Source organism: Lutzomyia longipalpis, chromosome 3, assembly GCF_024334085.1.
Source record: "Lutzomyia longipalpis isolate SR_M1_2022 chromosome 3, ASM2433408v1".
Lineage (NCBI taxonomy): Eukaryota > Metazoa > Arthropoda > Insecta > Diptera > Psychodidae > Lutzomyia > Lutzomyia longipalpis.
The window spans coordinates 10,501,348-10,518,402 of record NC_074709.1 but is presented as its reverse complement, the minus strand read 5'-3'; the positions used below and the strand labels follow the sequence as shown (position 1 = coordinate 10,518,402).

Sequence of the window (17,055 nt, the reverse complement as noted above, 5' to 3'; positions counted from 1 at the left end):
TTCTTTTTGTAGCATTTTTAATTTAATTTTCATTAATAACAAATTTATATTCCTTTTCATTATATGCGAGAAAAATTGAAAATGAGCAATAAAGAAATCAATGAGTGATCTATATAAGAGAGAACAAGAAAAACTTTCTTTTTTCATGATTCTTTGGTTTCTTTCCCTTTTACCTATCAATTTTCTCTTGAAAAGCATTTTAATTTTCTTTTTTTGTTCTTCAATACATTGCAAATTCTTTCAACGAAATTGGCAAAAATTAAATGTTTAGTGAGGGGAAAACTGGTGATTTTTTACTCCGTCAATTTACAGTCTTATATACCTTCACTACCTAAAATGAATGAAGTGAGAGACAGAAGATATAAAACAGAATGAAATTTCTAAAATCACAACCGTGCAACAATAAATCTATGCGATGTGATTTCAGAGGCTCTTAACTCCACTTGGCTTACGACTTGTGCTTTTTCTCTCTCTTATATTGTTATGTTTGTATATAATATTCCTAAAAATATGCGATCCACGTTTTTTTTCTTGTCTTTTAGCACATTATCTTTCCCATTGTATTGTCTATTTTGTTGCACTTTCGCAATTACACCGGAGCTGCTTTACACTAAAATATATTTTATATTGCAAAGGGAAAGAGGGAAATTCGGTGTTGAAAGTTGTGAATTAGTTTTATTGTTACTTTATAATAATTTTAGTAGTGAAACTTGGGGGCGGATTGAGAATGAATTTAACCTTTAGCCGGTGAGATCATTTTCTTTTTCATGCAAAGGGCTTGCGGGAGGTTTTTAAATTGAAAGAAAATTGCTTTAACGGTGAAGAAAGCCTCAGGGGGACCTTCCTTACAAAATAATCCATCATTTTGCGCGCTCTAAACTCATTTACTATGTAGCATAAAAACATACAGAAGAAGACGTAAAAAAAAAGTTTATCCAGGAATAAGAATTCGACGAGTGAAAGAGAGAACCTTTCTCTTTGGCCCCCAGTTTGAGAATTTATGTATAAAATTTCACTGGGGCACAAAACAATATAAGAAATCACCACGAAGAATTCAATCCAACAAAATGAAGAGGTGTGACGATGAATGCCTAACTGTTTTTATTTTTCCAAATAACATCAATTTCTTCGTCTTCACCTTCCCCAATGGGTGCTAATAGATTTTTATTATTTTTTGAATCTATTTAGCATCTTCGAGACGCGCATCCGTCGGTGGCCGGGAAGAAGGTTAAAAGGTAGCCGCGAGAAAGAGAGAGAACGTGTAATAAAATTGGGTTTTTGGGTGGGCAAAACAACAACAATTTTTGCAGAGAGTAAAGGAATTTTCTAAAGTCAATTTTGCTAAAGCTTTTTTGCATTCTTCACTCACATTCGCAATTTTCTTTCATATATGTACATGTACAATACATAATATGTAATGTCTCTTGCGATGAGTATCTCTGCCGCAAGAATCCGTTGGTTTTGCCTTTGTTGAATTACAAATTTAATATATTATTACTATATAGATGGTTTAATTTCTATAATTTCATAAATCCCTCATAAAGTAACTCAAGCGATTCACAAACAAAAATATTGTTTCTTCTCCGTAAGATGGTGTAGAGTTGATAGACTTTTAGATTAAGGTGATTAAGGGTTTTTTCTATGAACTTATTTCCATTGAAAATCCTTTAATAATTAGTAAAGAAAGAACTGGAGTTTTTGAATTTTCTTTAAAAAAAAAGAACTTCTAAGATTGCTGAGAATTTTTATTTTTATAGGTTAAACAGGAGAGGAAAAGTAGGTTTTTCTCAAGATCTACTGGATGGATTTAGATGGGGTAAAAAGCAAATGAAAGAAGAAATACCAATACAGATTTTGGTGGAACAGAACTTTTAATTTCCATTCTGGGGCTCAGAAAAATGGAAAAATTTGATTTTTGTTAACAATTTTTTGACGTTTTTCCATTTTTCTCAGCTCCAGAATGGAAATTCAAAATTCTGTTCCACCAAAATCTGCATTGGTATTTCCTCTTTTATTTGCTTTTTACCCCATCAAAATCCATCCAGTAGATCCTGAAAAAAACGTAATTTTTCTCTCCCAAGAGAACTACTCCCTTTTAATCTTTAATCTATAAAATTACAAAAATTCCTAATTCATAAACAATCAAGCAAAACAATGATCATCAAACTTATTGACGATATTGCTGATATATAGAATTTCAAAAAGAATGCACCCAGAAGAGATTTGATAGTGCGGTGATGTCTTGAGAAGGAGGAGAAGAAAAAGAATAAAGAAAAAATGCTCGAGAATTGCAAAAGGTATCATCATGGATGGATAGAGCACCAAGTCGTAATTTTTCCAACGGTACAGTGGGGAGTGTGTTATACATTATGTGTACATAGTACGTATCGTACACACTAACTGTCCATTAAGACCATAATCATCGCTCCCTTGCTGCTCTCAAAGGCGCTAAAAGAGACTCTCCACACACCTGATCATATTCCTCTCATTCAGCACTTATTTTGCCCCTTATGCCCTGTGGTGGACGCTTTTATTGATCTCCGCATCCACTGCTGTGTGAGAAAACGAGATTTTAGAGACTAATTTCTTGTGCGTGGGAGGAAATTCTTTTAGTCAAAAAATATGTGTGAAGATGATCGTTAAAGCAAAAGAATCACACAAGAAATTATTTTTCTTCTAACTCGCTGTAAATATTTCTCAATAATTTTTTGCAAAGGTTGAGAGACCGCAGAAGCATGCTTGTGGAACAAAAAGATTAGAAGATGAAAAAAAGAGAGAATTCGAGGGAAATTGAAGATGAGTGGAGAGTTTTTATTTCTAAATTGAAGATTGAGAAGAAGAAAAAAATTAAAAGAAGAAACCCAAGAATAAGTAGTGAGAGATTGGTGGGAATAAGAACCGTTGGCAATTGGATTGTCTTAAGATGGGGAGAATATTTATTTAATTACAAAAGCAACAAATTATACTTTTCTTACAATTTATCACTCTGTGGGAGCATTCATAGCAAAATTATATCAAATGTGGGAGGTAAAGGTGCATCCCAAGAAGATTATCTTATCTATACAATTATTTTCTTCTCTCTCGTGCTTCGGTGTAGGTGCCAGCGCGGAGAGGTATTCAATATCAAATATATCTCCAAAGTCAAAGAATCCCGAAAATGGGCTACATCTTCCAGAGGATCTGGAGACGTCACAAGCATCACAGACTGAAGTGTGGGAGACGCATATTGGGAAGGAAGTCAAGGATCCAAATAGTCGTGATCACAATCACGAACGAGTTGAACGATCTGCATCGCCCATTGTGAATGATATTTCCGCAAAGCCCGAACTGAAGCACATGGATGACAATAATGTGGAATCCACGGCGTCTGGAAGGTATTTCGGGATGATTGAGCCAACGTCATCCGTTCAGGTGGAGAATGATCTGCTAACGGGAGAAATGACGCAACAGATGCGTTTTGGAAAAGATCTCGAGGAGAATGAGTCTTTTTTAGCGAAAGGGGGTCTCTCGAGGCCCCCGAATACACCGTCGATCAATGCGACGCCCACATCCCAGGCTGTGGTGCCTGAAACGACAACAACATCAACGCAAAAGCCAGGCGGTGGACCCCGTCAGAACCCGAATCCTGATATTCAAGATATCATTACAGGTGAGATTTAAAATTAAAAAAAAAAGAAATGTAAAAGATCGCCCCTAGATCCCTTTGTAATTTTTCAAATGTTTTAACATAGTCAAAGAGGATTCTTTTCCTAGATCTCAGAACTATTTTCGAATAATTTTTTGAACTTTTCGTTCTCGAGATATTCAACTCCCGGAAAAAAGTTGTTTTGATCTCTAACGGATGTCCTGGAAAGGATCATGTCCAAGATTTTGTATATTTCAGGAGCTACAGTGGTGCCAAATAAGATTTCATTGTAGAAATATTTAAAAATTTTCACAATTTTTCATAATTTAACTCCCGGAAAAAAATCATCCAAAAAAGTTTTCCGCAAAAAAATTATGAAAAATCGCATCGTTTTTGCAAGATGTCATATTTTCCTTGATCGAATGTGAATCTAGGATAACTATAGAATCTTGAAAGTCACTCCCGACTAGAATTTGTAAAGAATCTTGTCCAGGGGCTGTATTCTTTAAGAGTGAAAAACTCTCGTGATAAACTCCCAAAGACTTTTTGCAGGAAAAAAGTGAGGAAAATTTCACGTGATAAACTCTCGTAAGATTTTCCAGGTTTTCACGTTTGTTTTAAAGCGCTAAAGTCTTCGGGAGTTTATCACGGGAGTTTTTCACTCTTAGAGAATTCATGCTCAGGAAAATTCGTGAAAAATCACTAATTTTTGGCTTAGAAAAGTGAGCGCTCTGGTCCTTAATGGGTTATATACAATAATAATATTTTCAGGCATTGTTAAGCTTCTAAATGGAAATGTGAATGTTCACGCGAATACTCAAGTCACAAGACGCCCAATTGCCACGCGAATTAACAACAGAGGTCCCCCGAGGATTAGTGATGCTCAACCTGTTGCGGATTTCGATGCAACACCCACATCTTCCCTACGACCACCACCACCGTATCCATTTGACCGGCCAGAGGGTCCAGTACGTCCCTTCCTCACAGGTGTACCAATCCCTGAGCAAATTGTCCCGTCAATGCAACAAAGCTACCGTCCGGGATTTATTTCACAAAATCGCCCCCCGTGGCAACGTCCACGCCCCCGACCGCCTTTGGGGAGCAACCAGAGACGCCCAATTCCTCCATATAAACCCATGCCACTGTCTGAGCAACTTATCCCCGGGAATGGACCACCAACTGTACAACCCACAACCACGACGACCACGGTGGAAAGTATTGTGGAGAGTAATGCTACAGAAACAAATCTTGATGTTAATACGTACGAAGTAGCTGTGGAGAGTAGTGAGGGTGAGATTAATAGAGAGGAAGAAGCAACAGCGGAAGATATGCCGGTGAAGAAGGAAGAATTATCGAAGAAAAAGGATAAACCAAAAGGGACAGAGAAGAAGCCAGTTATTCCTGTTACACCATTTGAGAGCACAATCTCCACCGAAATGGCCAGTATTGTGAGTTCTTCGAGTGACACTGAAGTGTCCCTGCCGACAATTTCTACAAGTAAAGTCACCCAAATTCAGGAAACTTCGTCAATTTCATTGGAATCTTCAATTACGGAAATCCCCGTCCCTGTGACAGTGTCAACGGAAACTCTCGAAAGTTTAGCACCAGAAACAACCTCTGCAACCTCCACGACTGGTCGAATTGAAATTTCTTCATCGGAAATTGATGCAACATCCACACAGCCGGCCATTCCTTACCATCCACGTCCGGGGATTGTGTTGGATGATCCGGAATTTAAACCCGGACAGGGTCGTCCACGACCATCGCCACGTCCATCAAAACCACATCCCTACATACCCAATACACCGCAACATCAAGCTGCCCCGCCGCCGGGTTATGGGGAGATCTTCGATGTGACCCTTTCGGCCATTCAGGGACCCACGGGAGGTACTTCGGGCGTTCAGACGGTCAATATTAAACCCTTCGGCGTTATTGGGTCAGGCGATATTATTGTTTCACCTACAGGGGATGAGGGTTTTGTCTCGATTGACGGCAAAAGGACGTACATTAATTTATTTGGGGAACCCACAGAGGCACCCACAGCAACCACCAAAGTTGCCACGAATATCAAACCCACACCAACCATTCAGCCAGGACAAACAGGCACAGGGTATGCTGTGGCAGAAACAGAAGCAGTTAAGCTGCCACCGCCAAGACCTCACTACCGTCCAAGGCCACACCAGCAGCAACCACCAGTTCGCATTGATACGTGCATTGTGGGGGATGATTCGACGTGCGATCAGGCGCAGAATGAGAAATGCAAGACTGACAATGGGGTGTCCAGTTGTCACTGTCGTCCAGGTCAGTTGATTTTTATTTTATTTTTTTATTTTTACCTCTTGTTTGCTTTATCGTTTTAATGGTCTCTTCAATTAATTTAAAACCAGTTAAGGGGGGTCTCTTGGGAAAGTTGTAAGAATTGACACATTTTTAATAATTTTCATTTTTCTTGGGGTTTTTCTTAAACTTCGCGTGAAATTCACTAGTCAGACAGACTTAAGTTTTCTTAAGAAAGACTTAAGTTTTCATAAGATTTCTTAAGTTTACTAAAGAAAAAACTTAAGATTTCTTAAGAAAAATTTAAGAATTCTACGTATTCTTCAGCGAAACTTAAGATTTCTTCAGTCAAGCTGAATTGGGCTGACTGCAAGTTTTTTTTATGATTCGTGAAAATCATTTTTAAAAAATGCATTTTGTTCGATTTACTTAAGAAATCTTAAGTTTCCCTTAAGAAAACTTAAGGATCTTAAATTTAACTTTAGAAAACTTTTCTTAACATTTAAGTCTTTCTCATGGAATCTGTCTGGAGTCTATCTGACTAATGAATTTCAGCGTTGGTTTACCGATGTTGGTTACATTTCAAGCTTAATTTTGAAGAATAAGAAAATCATTTTTCGCCATCTTAGATGTGACGCCATCTTGTGATTTTCCTACTTTTCCACAGAACTGCCCTAAAATACAAAAGTAGGTTTTTCTCAGGATCTATTGGATGGATTTTGATGGGGTAAAAAGCAAATGAAAGAAGAAATACCAACACAGACTTTGGTGGAACAGAATTTTGAGATTTCCATTCTGGGGCTGAGAAAAATGGAAAAACGTCAAAAAATTGTGAATAAAAATCAAATTTTTCCATTTCTCTCAGCCCCAGAATGGAAATTCAAAATTCTGTTCCTATAAAGTCTGCATGGGTATTTCCTCTTTCATTTGCTTTTTACCCCAACAAAATTCATCCAGTAGATCCTGAGAAAAACCTACTTTTGTGTTTAGAGGCAGTATCGTGGAAAATCGCAAAAATGGCGGAAAGTGTTTTTTCTTACTCTTCAATAATAAGTCTTTAAATGTGGTCAACACCGGAAGATCAAGTTTAAGAAAAACCTCAAATAAATTTAAAAGAGAGACCCCCCTTAAAAATGCCAAAAATACCTCTTTTCTATGATTCATTGTTTCTCTGACCGTTCAAATATTCACAACAAATGGAAAGTATTTTTGTCAAAATATTGAGCAGAGAAAGTCAATGCAAAGGTAATCCAAAAAGTCATTTAACATTCCGCCCATGTTCCCAAAAATGACGCATTTAGGAAATCCCCAGTGCTTAGAAATATGCTCTCAATTAATTCAGCAACTTTCATTGCACATGCACACAGGCTATGCACGACGGAAGCACCGGGAACCGTGCCGGAAGGTGGTGTCGCTGCTCATGTCGTTGCGCGTGGACCGGATCTACGAACGACGCGTGGTGTGGGATAAGAAATTAGCGGATCGAAGTAGTGAACCGTATGGGCAGTTGAGCTTCGAAACGATGCGCGCCATTGATTCAGCAATGTCCATGACGCCATTCTCGGATGAATTTATGGAGGCGCATGTGAATAGTATTTACAGGGGTGATCCATCCAAGGGATCAGCTGGGATCTTCGTGAATGTCACGCTGCAACTTGAGGAGAATGCCGATACACTCCGTCCGACACTCAAAGGTGACATTCAGAGGCATCTTCTTGGGGTAATTCACAGGTAAAGTCTCCTGAGGTGAAAAAAAATGTCTTAATTTGCAAGGAGATTTCATCGTGTGATGATGATTTTTGCAGGAGGAACAACAACATCGGGAATTCCGCTCTTTACGTCGATAGTCCACCGGGATCTGTGACAAGTCTCCAGGATGTGGATGAGTGTATGTCAACGGAGCTCAATGATTGCCATCCGGAGGCTGTTTGCATGAATGTTTGGGGGAGTTTTCGATGTGAATGTGCAGCTGGTCTACGTGATCCGTGGGCAGATCAACCACAACGTGCTGGAAGAACATGCCAATCGTGCCCAGATACCTTCTGCAATCATCGTGGCACGTGTAGCTATGATACTTCCGGGGCACAGACATGCACCTGCCTCAGCAACTACTATGGGGCACAATGTGAAATTGATGGGGAAGTTCTGGGTGTGGCAATTGGGGCATCTGTTGCAGCTGTTATAATCATTGTTCTCACCCTTGTGTGCCTCGTGATGTGGAGTCGTCGATGGCATCGGGAGCAGAAGAATGCCATTGGAAGTCCGGTCTTTGGCTACATGGCCGGTACACAGGTGAAGACACCCGTAATGGGACAAGCACCGTACCAAATGACCCTCGAGGATCGCATGCGTTGGGCACAGATTGCTGATGTGATGGCACAAGCCAATCACTATGCAGCTGAACCCGTAGCAGCCTCAACGAGGCCTTCATCGGCAATCTTTGGCTATCCGGGGATGCAAACAATGGCCAGCTTGGGCAATATAAGTGGGAACATGTCCATGGCGGGTACATTGCCAATGCATTCCAGCACCATGCCACCGGTGCCTCTACCAAGGTAAGAATTAACTGCAAAGTTCTCTCCAAAAGAAGTTTTTTTTTGTTTTCATTTAATATAAAATGATAAATTAAATTACAACGCATAGAAAATCTTTAATTTTATTTCTGTTTCCTTCTCCCCAATAGACTGACACTAAATAATCGTTCGAGTGGTATGAGGACACTCGAAAACTCCAGCTCGAGCGAAGAGGAAGATCGAACGGATCTTCTTGGACGGAATTTCCAGGTGCCGCGTCCTAAATCACGCAGCAATGCCAGTGTCACAGTAAGTGTAGCAGTGAGAATGGGAGGGCAGCATAATAAAGACTGCTCAGAGTGATTTTGTATATTTCCAGAATCAATCTGGCATCTACTACGACGTGGACTATGAACCAAATGCGGGTGATATGTACGGTGGGGGGAGTGTTGCAGCACCACAAGTACCAAATCATCCAATCCCCGGACCCCAAGGAATTCCCATGAGTACGTATACAGCCGGTAGGGCACCGGCGTCCTACTATATGAAGTGATTTCTCAGCTCAAGAGCCAGAAAAAAGTAAAAGAAATAAAGAAGGTAGAAATAAGAGGGAAGTTTTGTGAGTCAGTAGTATTTAGGGAATCGTAAAAGAAATTTTTGTACGTTTTATTCTTTAAATTTTTTTTTGATATTATAATCAGCAAGTGGTGTTTATCTGCTGAATATATTCTGACTGATTTGGCGAATAATCACAGTATTTCCAAAAATCTGAATATTCTCATTTTTTCAGCTAAGATTTAGTACTTTTTTGGCTTGAATTTACTGCTTTTTTTTAAATTCTTTACAAGATTGAATTTTGAACTTTTTAGGCTTGAATTTAGTACTTTTACGACTTTAATTTAGTACTTACTTTTCCTATTGGAATTTAGAACTTTTTCAGTAAGAATTTGCTGTTTATTACATCCTTTCTATGCTTCAATTTAGTACTTTTTCAGCTTAAAATTAAAACTTTTTTTTTAACGGTATTTAAAGCTTAAAGAGTACTAAATTCTAGCCAAAGTATTGAAATTCAATTTAGTACTTGGCCTTGTGACTTGAAAAGGCTGGTGTCGCAAAGTTTTAAAATAAAAAAAATAGTTATTTTTAGGGAAGAATTTAGTATGTTTTCAACTAGAATTTAGTACTTTTTAATTGAATTTAATACTAAAGGATCTAAAGATTGCATTTTCAAATAAAAATACCAAAATCTAGCCGAAGTAATAAATTCAAGCCGAAAATGTACTAAATTGAATTTCACTCCTTTAGCTAGAATTTAGTAGGTACTCTTAAGGCTTTGAACTCAGTAAGAAAAAATATTATTTTTAAGCCGAAAAAGTACTAAATTCAAGTAACCTATAAAAAGTACGTAAAAAACAGTACATAAATTCTAATTGAAAAAGTTCTAAATTCAATCAGAAAAGGTAGGTACTAAAAAGTCGAAAAAGTACTAAAAATCCTAAAAGATACTTTAAAAAAAAAACAGTAAATCAAGCTGAAGAATTTAGGCTTTTGCTCCTCAGTCTCTACCAATTTAGGACTGAAAAACAGAAATGTTCGTCTGTTGAATATTTTGATTTCTTTGACAAATCATCCGAATATTTTCATTCAGTTAAACACCCCTTGATAATCAGTGTATTTTGTAAATAAATTAATTAAGTAAGGGCAGTTAATCTTAAGGAATTACATACCTATCCTACACAAAAAAAAGGATTTTTAAACTTTACGCAGAGAGCCTTTTGCTGCCTCCAACAAAATCACTTTAAAAAAAATTATAAAAAATTGAGAAAAAGGAAATCATGCGAAGAAATATGTACTTTTTAATGAAAAAAATGTCACGATTTATTGAAAAAAATGAAATGAAATGGAAAATAAACAAAAAATGAAACAAAATAAAGTGAAGCTTAGAATGCAAATCGTCAAGCACGTCCCTTTGTGGGTTGTCCTGCATCCTGTTCGGTGACTTGACTCTGGTAGAAGAGAGCATTTTGGTATGCCTTCTTGACGGCTTTCCGTTCTTTGGGCTTTCTCGATTCCATCAACTTTGCCTGATCCACCTCCTTGTCCAATCCCAAGAGCTCCAGCTTATTGGCCGGCAACCACTGCCACGTACGCTTAGCATCGAAGAAGAGAACGAGAAAAACATGCTCAGTGCTGTTCTTTCGCAACGCTAGAACATCTTGCGGTGGGACAGGAAGTGGGACACCATTGTGGATGAAATCTTTTGGCATTTGTGGATCAATTATGAGGGCTGGATACCATGGGTAGCCCGTACACTTAGCCCAAACAAGCTGAAGGGGTTCCAAAGTAGCGGGTTTCTCTTCGCGCTGTGCCTTCCCATCCTCATTGTCCGTGGAATGTCCATCACTTTCGCTATACGAGGTGTCATCGTCAAAGCTGGAGCTGCAATGATAAAGGAATGATTAAGGAACAACAAAGAAAATGTACTGGTAAGCTGACCAAGCTTACGAGAGCTGTGTTTCTTTCAGTGTACCAATTTTGTGAGAGCAAACTAGAATGCGAATTAATTTAAATACGCGCAAAGTCGGGAAAAGTTGAAAAGTCATACCCTAAGAAATCTTTAGAAGGCTATATCTCGAGAACGGCTCCATAGATTTTCGAGTTTGAGCAATCGTTGGAAAGGTCTTAACCTCAGCTATAACATATTAAAATATGAAGTAAATCGATAATGGCATTTTTGAAATATTCGAGTTCGAAATTTCCGAAAATTTTGATTTTGACTTTAGCGCCTCTCGCGGTAATTTCTCGAATTTGCAATGTTCTAGACATTTGTAGGGTTTCACGAAACCTTTCATTTGCGCTTGAGTTGATCAAAATCGGACTTGTAGAACCCGAGATATGACATGTCAAAGTTGGAACTCAATATTTTCAAAATGGCGACATTTTTTTTTATAGTTGTTATAGTAGGCTATAATATATCAAAAAATGAAGCAAATTGATAATGTCGTTTTCGAGATATTCATCGAAAACTCATCGAAAATTTTGTTTTTGATTTTTGGCCCTCTAGCGGCCACTTTTGAAACTTCGGATGTTCTATAGAGTTGTAGGGTTTGTTGAGAGCTTTCATTTGACCCCGGGTTGATCAAAATCGGTCAAGCCGTTTTCGAGTTATGGTCGATTTTCGATGAAAAATTGTGGCGGCCATATTGACTAAACGGCTTGACCGATTTTCGAAAATGAGGTATCGTTGGAAAGGTCTAGATGGCCCCTACAACATATCAAAATTTCAGATTTTTAGCTATTACAGGGGCTGAGATATTACAGGCGCATACGTTTTTTGGAATGTGGGGACCTTACACACAGAAAAAAAATGACAAGAAGTGGCAGTCAAATCGTCAATTTTTGCGAGTGGGCCACTCGCATAGACAAAATACGAATATTTCACTCGCACTCATTCGCACTATTTCTCGAAAATTTTCACATTTATTGGACCGAAATTGAACATTGAATTCTATAAATACTGATTTGCTCAATCACTTACACCAATTTAAAAGCAATATTTCTTCCATAAATAGCATTATTTTCCCAAAATAGATAAATAAAAATACAATATTAATTGATAAAATTGACGAGAAGAAAGCAAATGTTATAGCAGAAAAAACATTTAAAAGGTTTCTTTCACAAACACTAGCGCCGCGCGGAAATTGGGCGGAATCACCAATTTTACACATGATTTTTATTTTGTTAATTTTTCATCTGGAAAAACTATTAAAACACCAAAAATCATTATCTGATCTCATGTAAAGGTCCACAAAAATAAAATTTCTTCTCGAAAACATAAATTTTCGCATATTTTTTAAAGGATGTCACAACCATAGAAAAATAATTTCTGCAACAGAATTTCATGACGATATGTCGTAGGATAATCCATACTTTTTCTTTTTTCGTCATTAAATAATTTCATAATGACTTTCAAAGTTTGAATTATTTTTTATAATTAAAAAAAAAAAACAAAAGTTAATTAATAGACCCTTAAATAAGGCTGTGTTACAAAATCTTACGTCGCAGGGTTACTTTAAGATAACTTGAACTACTTTAGAAAGGATATTTAAGAAATATCATCAAAAACTAATTTAACTTGATAATGTTTCATAAGACATTAATTTAACTTTATAAAATAAAATTTAAGTCAATCGGACGAACAATCCTAAACCGAAATGTCCGATCATAAATATTAAAGCTTATTATAAGCTTAATGGTAAAATATGAAAGTATATTAATATGGTTACGTTGATCAATTTTAGATAAATACAGGGGGTAGACAAAGACTCTATTTCCATAGGAATTCACTGCTCACTCGCTGAGACACCCAGGAAAATGCTTCAATCTGAAAAAATCCACCACCACTGGATAGATAATTTAATATTCTATCGATTGATAGCTTTTGAGGGGTGTCTCACGAAGATTAATGCAATAAAACTGATTTTAAAAATTTTGATGCACTTTTTGGACATAAAGTGACGTCATTTTCTTCCTTTAATTTCTCTGCAAACCGTCCGCCATTATTTGCTGTGTTCGGGTAAAAAAGGGTTTTGTCTACCCCCTGGATAAATATTTTTAAGCAATTCAAAAATGGCCGCCATTTTATCCGAACTTTTTTCCAACAAATGTAATGTAAAATAAATATTTTATTTTACAACCACGCTTTTTGGATGATGTTTCTCACATTTCCCATAACCATAAACTTGTTTTTCACGCGAATATTATTTTTTTTATTTTAATTATTAATTTATTTGTTTTAATTTAGGAAAATATAGATCTTATGAAACGTTATAAAGCCCTATTTTGTAGAATCAAGGATATGAATTTAAAAAAATCAATAATAGTTTGGTATGCAAGATGGCGGTCAAAAGAATTTGAGGGCGAAATCCCGACTGAAAATCCTTTCTAAAGTAGCTCGTGTTATTTTAAAGTAGCACTTTGCGACATAAGATTTCGTAAAACAGCTTAATTTAATTTTCTATAAATAATTTTTGGGTTTTTTTTTTGTAATTATAAAAAAAATATTTGCAAAATTTTGTAAATGATTGGATATATTAAGAATTTATTCAATGACGAAAAGAGAAAAAGGTATGGATTATCCTATGACATGTCGTCACGAAATCTTTTTGCAGAAGTTAATCTTTCAATGGTGTAACATCTTTTATAAAATGACCCAAAATCATACGTGTATGATGAAAATGCTTTTTTGTTGCAGGAAAACCAGAAAAAAAAACTTGTAAAAACGTTTTCTGGACTGAATATCTCATATACCACGTCTCTAGAAAATCGTGTCAGTGTTCTTTAGATGAGGCATTGCGGTAACGGGCAAATTGAAAATAAACAAGGAGCTTGTCAAAAAAAACCTGTCAAATGTTAGTGAGAAAGAAACTATCTACCATAGACTCGTAATAGTAATGTGCGAGTCTACCTGAGGCTCGCACATTGAAACTGCGAACCATTTCACTCGCATTCACAAAATGCGAAAAATTTTTCTGTGTGTAATTCGTGATCATACCAAGTTTGAGCCCGATCTGACGACTTTCGATTTTGCTCGGTACACAAAAGCTGTGTCTAAAAGAAACACAGCTAAAATTAAAGAGACTAACCCAAAATCTGATCCACTTCCATCATCCATGAAGCCACTGCAACTACTGCAGGTGCTGTGAGTGAAACTCATGTCACTCTCATCGGAATCCGGAACATCCTTCTTGGGTTGAGCCCTGTACACGCGGAAACTGTCTGGGATACTCTCAAAGGGTGCTTCCTTGACAGGTGATGCCTTTTTGGGGTTACTTCCACTCGCCATTGGGGCACTCTTCTTCTCCTTCTCATCCACACTCTTCCGCGTGGAATTTCCCTTCTTCCGGCCTGGCTTCCGTGGTGTCTTGGGCTTCTCCACGGTGGGCACATCACACGATGAATCCTCTTTTGTTGGCAAATCGGGCTTCTTTAGTGCCGCCTGGGCTTTTCGCGTGAAAAGAACAGCTGTACGTCGATTAACTCCCGATGGAGATGCTGAACTATTGGGTGCCTTGAGTGGGCTACATGGTGGTGTCTGTGCTGCCTGCCCATCGCGCTTCTGCCCAGAATGGGCTGTTTGTGGCTCCTTCGGGGGCGTAGGAGATGCTTCACGCTCAGCAGCGGCATCCTTCTTTGCAAGGGCCCGCTTCATTTTTGCAATTTCCATCTTTAGCTGACGCACACGCTTTGTTTTGGTCAGCCCATGCCGCGCTACAGCACGTTCCAGAAGAATTTGCAGCTTTGTGAGTGTTTTCTCACTCGGTGCCAGCTGTAGGAGCCCCTTGAGCTCCTCATCAATTTCCTGCCCGACAATTTCATCAGTTTTCTTCACACTAATCAACCCTTCCTTTTCCAAATCCCTCCGGACACCTTTAAACAATGCCCCCCCTTGATCACGCATCCGCGTACCAGCACGATAGAATATTGTATCCTTGTTATTGTACGCCAAACAATTGCGAATCATCAGATCAAAATCAGCTTCCATATCGTCGAGACTCTCATAGGCGCCACTTTTGAGTTTCATCGCCATCGTACTGAGATCCATGGGATGCTTCACAATATCCATATAGTCCGGAACTTCATTGACATCCACGGGTTCCCGGAAAATCTCCGCTGTGTCCTTCTGCTCCAATCCCTCGAGGAGTTTGTACATGGCTGCTTCCACGGGATTCAGCTGCATCATTAGTGCTTGTTCCTGCACCTTTATAAGGGCAACCTTCAGCTTTTCGCGCTTCCGGACGAGCTCACAGAGTAATCGTGCCCTCTCGAGATCCTGCCGCAATGATTGCCAATACTTTAGCTGTTGATACAATTCCGAGGTATCTGGGGACCCCTCAATGCCACTCCGTACCACCCCAAAGGTGCTGTGACTCTGTCCTTGACTCTGAAGACGACGCAGGAGTGGTACGCCATTCCGGTACTGCCTCTTAAGCGTCCAGTAGGCAATGAGACGCTGAATGAAGGGACTCTTCTTCTGAATATTCACCAATTGGGCAATTTCCTGCACTCTCTCAGGCGGAATAGTGGGAATGAGTATGACTGGCACTGAGGTGCGCTTCTTTGCAAGCAACTTCCGGGCTTGCTTCATCTTATTTCGTGACTCCTCACGCGCCTTGTCGGACATCTCCATTTCGGGTGTTTCCGCTGAACCAGCTGGGGCATGGGCATCGCAGTAGGCGGTTTTCTGTACAATTATCGGTTGTGCCTCATTCCCCGTCACCTTGTCCCGGACAGTATCCATGCGCATGTGAAGTCCCGCCTGTTGGGCACATGTCACGTGGAAGGCAGCATAGCAATTGGTACGATGGCACTGAATGCACGCCCCGACGGATTTTTGTTTGCAAATGTAGCACGAGAGACGCCATCGGGCTGCGGGTATTGTCTCAATGGAGTCAATGGGCTCAAGGAAGACTGTATTGGCGAAACGTACTTCCGGGATCCACAGGGCACACACAACGTGCGCCCATTGCCCGTGATCTGTTTGCTTGAAGGCCCCACCTTTATTGGGGCAGAGCACACAATCAACAGGACGACTGGGAGACTGGAGGCATCGTCGACACAACCACTGCCCTTCGGGGATGTAGGGTACGCCATAGCAATCCTGGTGCACAGCTAGGTTGCACATATCGCAAAAAAGGATAACATTCGTGTTCTGGCATTCACCATCGAGGCAGATGGAGCACACAGCATCATCATCAACTACAGCACCACTCTGCCCATTGGCAGCTGCCTGGAAGTAGGATTCCTTCTCAAGACGATCCATGAGCAATTCAAGTGAATCAACAGATACCGGAGTTAATCCCTGACTTGCCCTCTTCTCATTGATGATACTCAACCACGTTGTATCCTCCTCATCCACATCATACTCAACTTCCCCGTCCAGCTCTTCGGCAGACTTCTCAATGAAGCGAATGTAGGCATTTGGACGTGGTGGAGCATCACAGATGTTGTAGTTCTTCAGCTCCTTCACAGCTGCCTCCGGGAGTTTAATATGCGGCTCTGGGGGTACCTCCACCGGTGCCGGACACTTTCCCTTCTCCACCAGTCGCCTATACTCCTCCATATCCATCACCGGGAGATCCTCATTGACACGCAACTCCAATGTGTGACCCTCACACTCAATACGCACAATCCCAAGGGCCTCATTGTACGTCACGGCCTCCTTTGGTGGCACCTGCTCATTCGACACCTGTTTGGGCGTCGCTCCAGGCACCCGGGTGCGTCCCTTCTTTCGCGACGGTGTCGCCACTGGAGCAATATTCATGCCAGTCTCATGATCGAAATTCAGGAGATGATACTGCATCCCGACGTGAGATTTATAGGATTTGTCGCACTTCTCTACGGGACACTTGTAGGGCGGCTGATCATTTGCCCGGATTGTCTTTATGTACTCCACCACATTGAAATCCAATCCCATGGCACGTTTTAGGGTTTCCATTTGCTGGATTTCCTTCTTTCCTTTCACCACACAGCGGAAAACACAGTCTTTTGCGAGGAAAATAGAAGTTATTTTGTTATCAAAACACAAACCGCTTGCGAGAAGCAAATTCTTCTTATTCTTCACAGTGTTGTTGACATCAA

The 17,055-nt window shown here is 39.4% G+C and overlaps 2 protein-coding genes across 6 annotated transcripts in view; one reads left to right on the top strand and one right to left on the bottom strand.

Moving 5' to 3' along the window:
• The window catches only part of LOC129791798 (uncharacterized), a 24,668-nt gene extending 14,320 nt beyond the window's left edge, over window positions 1-10,348 (top strand). For 2 of the 5 annotated variants that reach the window (XM_055830321.1, XM_055830320.1), the window contains exons 3-8: window positions 3,098-3,649; window positions 4,397-5,926; window positions 7,270-7,633; window positions 7,708-8,457; window positions 8,586-8,724; window positions 8,795-10,348. In XM_055830321.1, coding sequence (XP_055686296.1) covers window positions 3,098-3,649; window positions 4,397-5,926; window positions 7,270-7,633; window positions 7,708-8,457; window positions 8,586-8,724; window positions 8,795-8,968 — 3,509 coding nt within the window. In that variant the 3' untranslated portion in view covers window positions 8,969-10,348. Of the gene's footprint in view, window positions 1-3,097; window positions 3,650-4,396; window positions 5,927-7,269; window positions 7,634-7,707; window positions 8,458-8,585; window positions 8,725-8,773 lie in introns of all 5 variants that reach the window. The other 3 variants (XM_055830319.1, XM_055830318.1, XM_055830322.1) reach the window with 2 other exon arrangements.
• Window positions 10,269-17,055, bottom strand: LOC129791803 (bromodomain-containing protein homolog). Its single transcript, XM_055830330.1, has 2 exons — window positions 14,061-17,055; window positions 10,269-10,854 (listed from the first exon to the last, which is right to left on the bottom strand). The coding sequence occupies exons 1-2, from the start codon at window positions 16,910-16,912 to the stop codon at window positions 10,371-10,373; spliced, it is 3,336 nt and encodes a 1,111-aa protein (XP_055686305.1). The 5' UTR covers window positions 16,913-17,055; the 3' UTR covers window positions 10,269-10,370.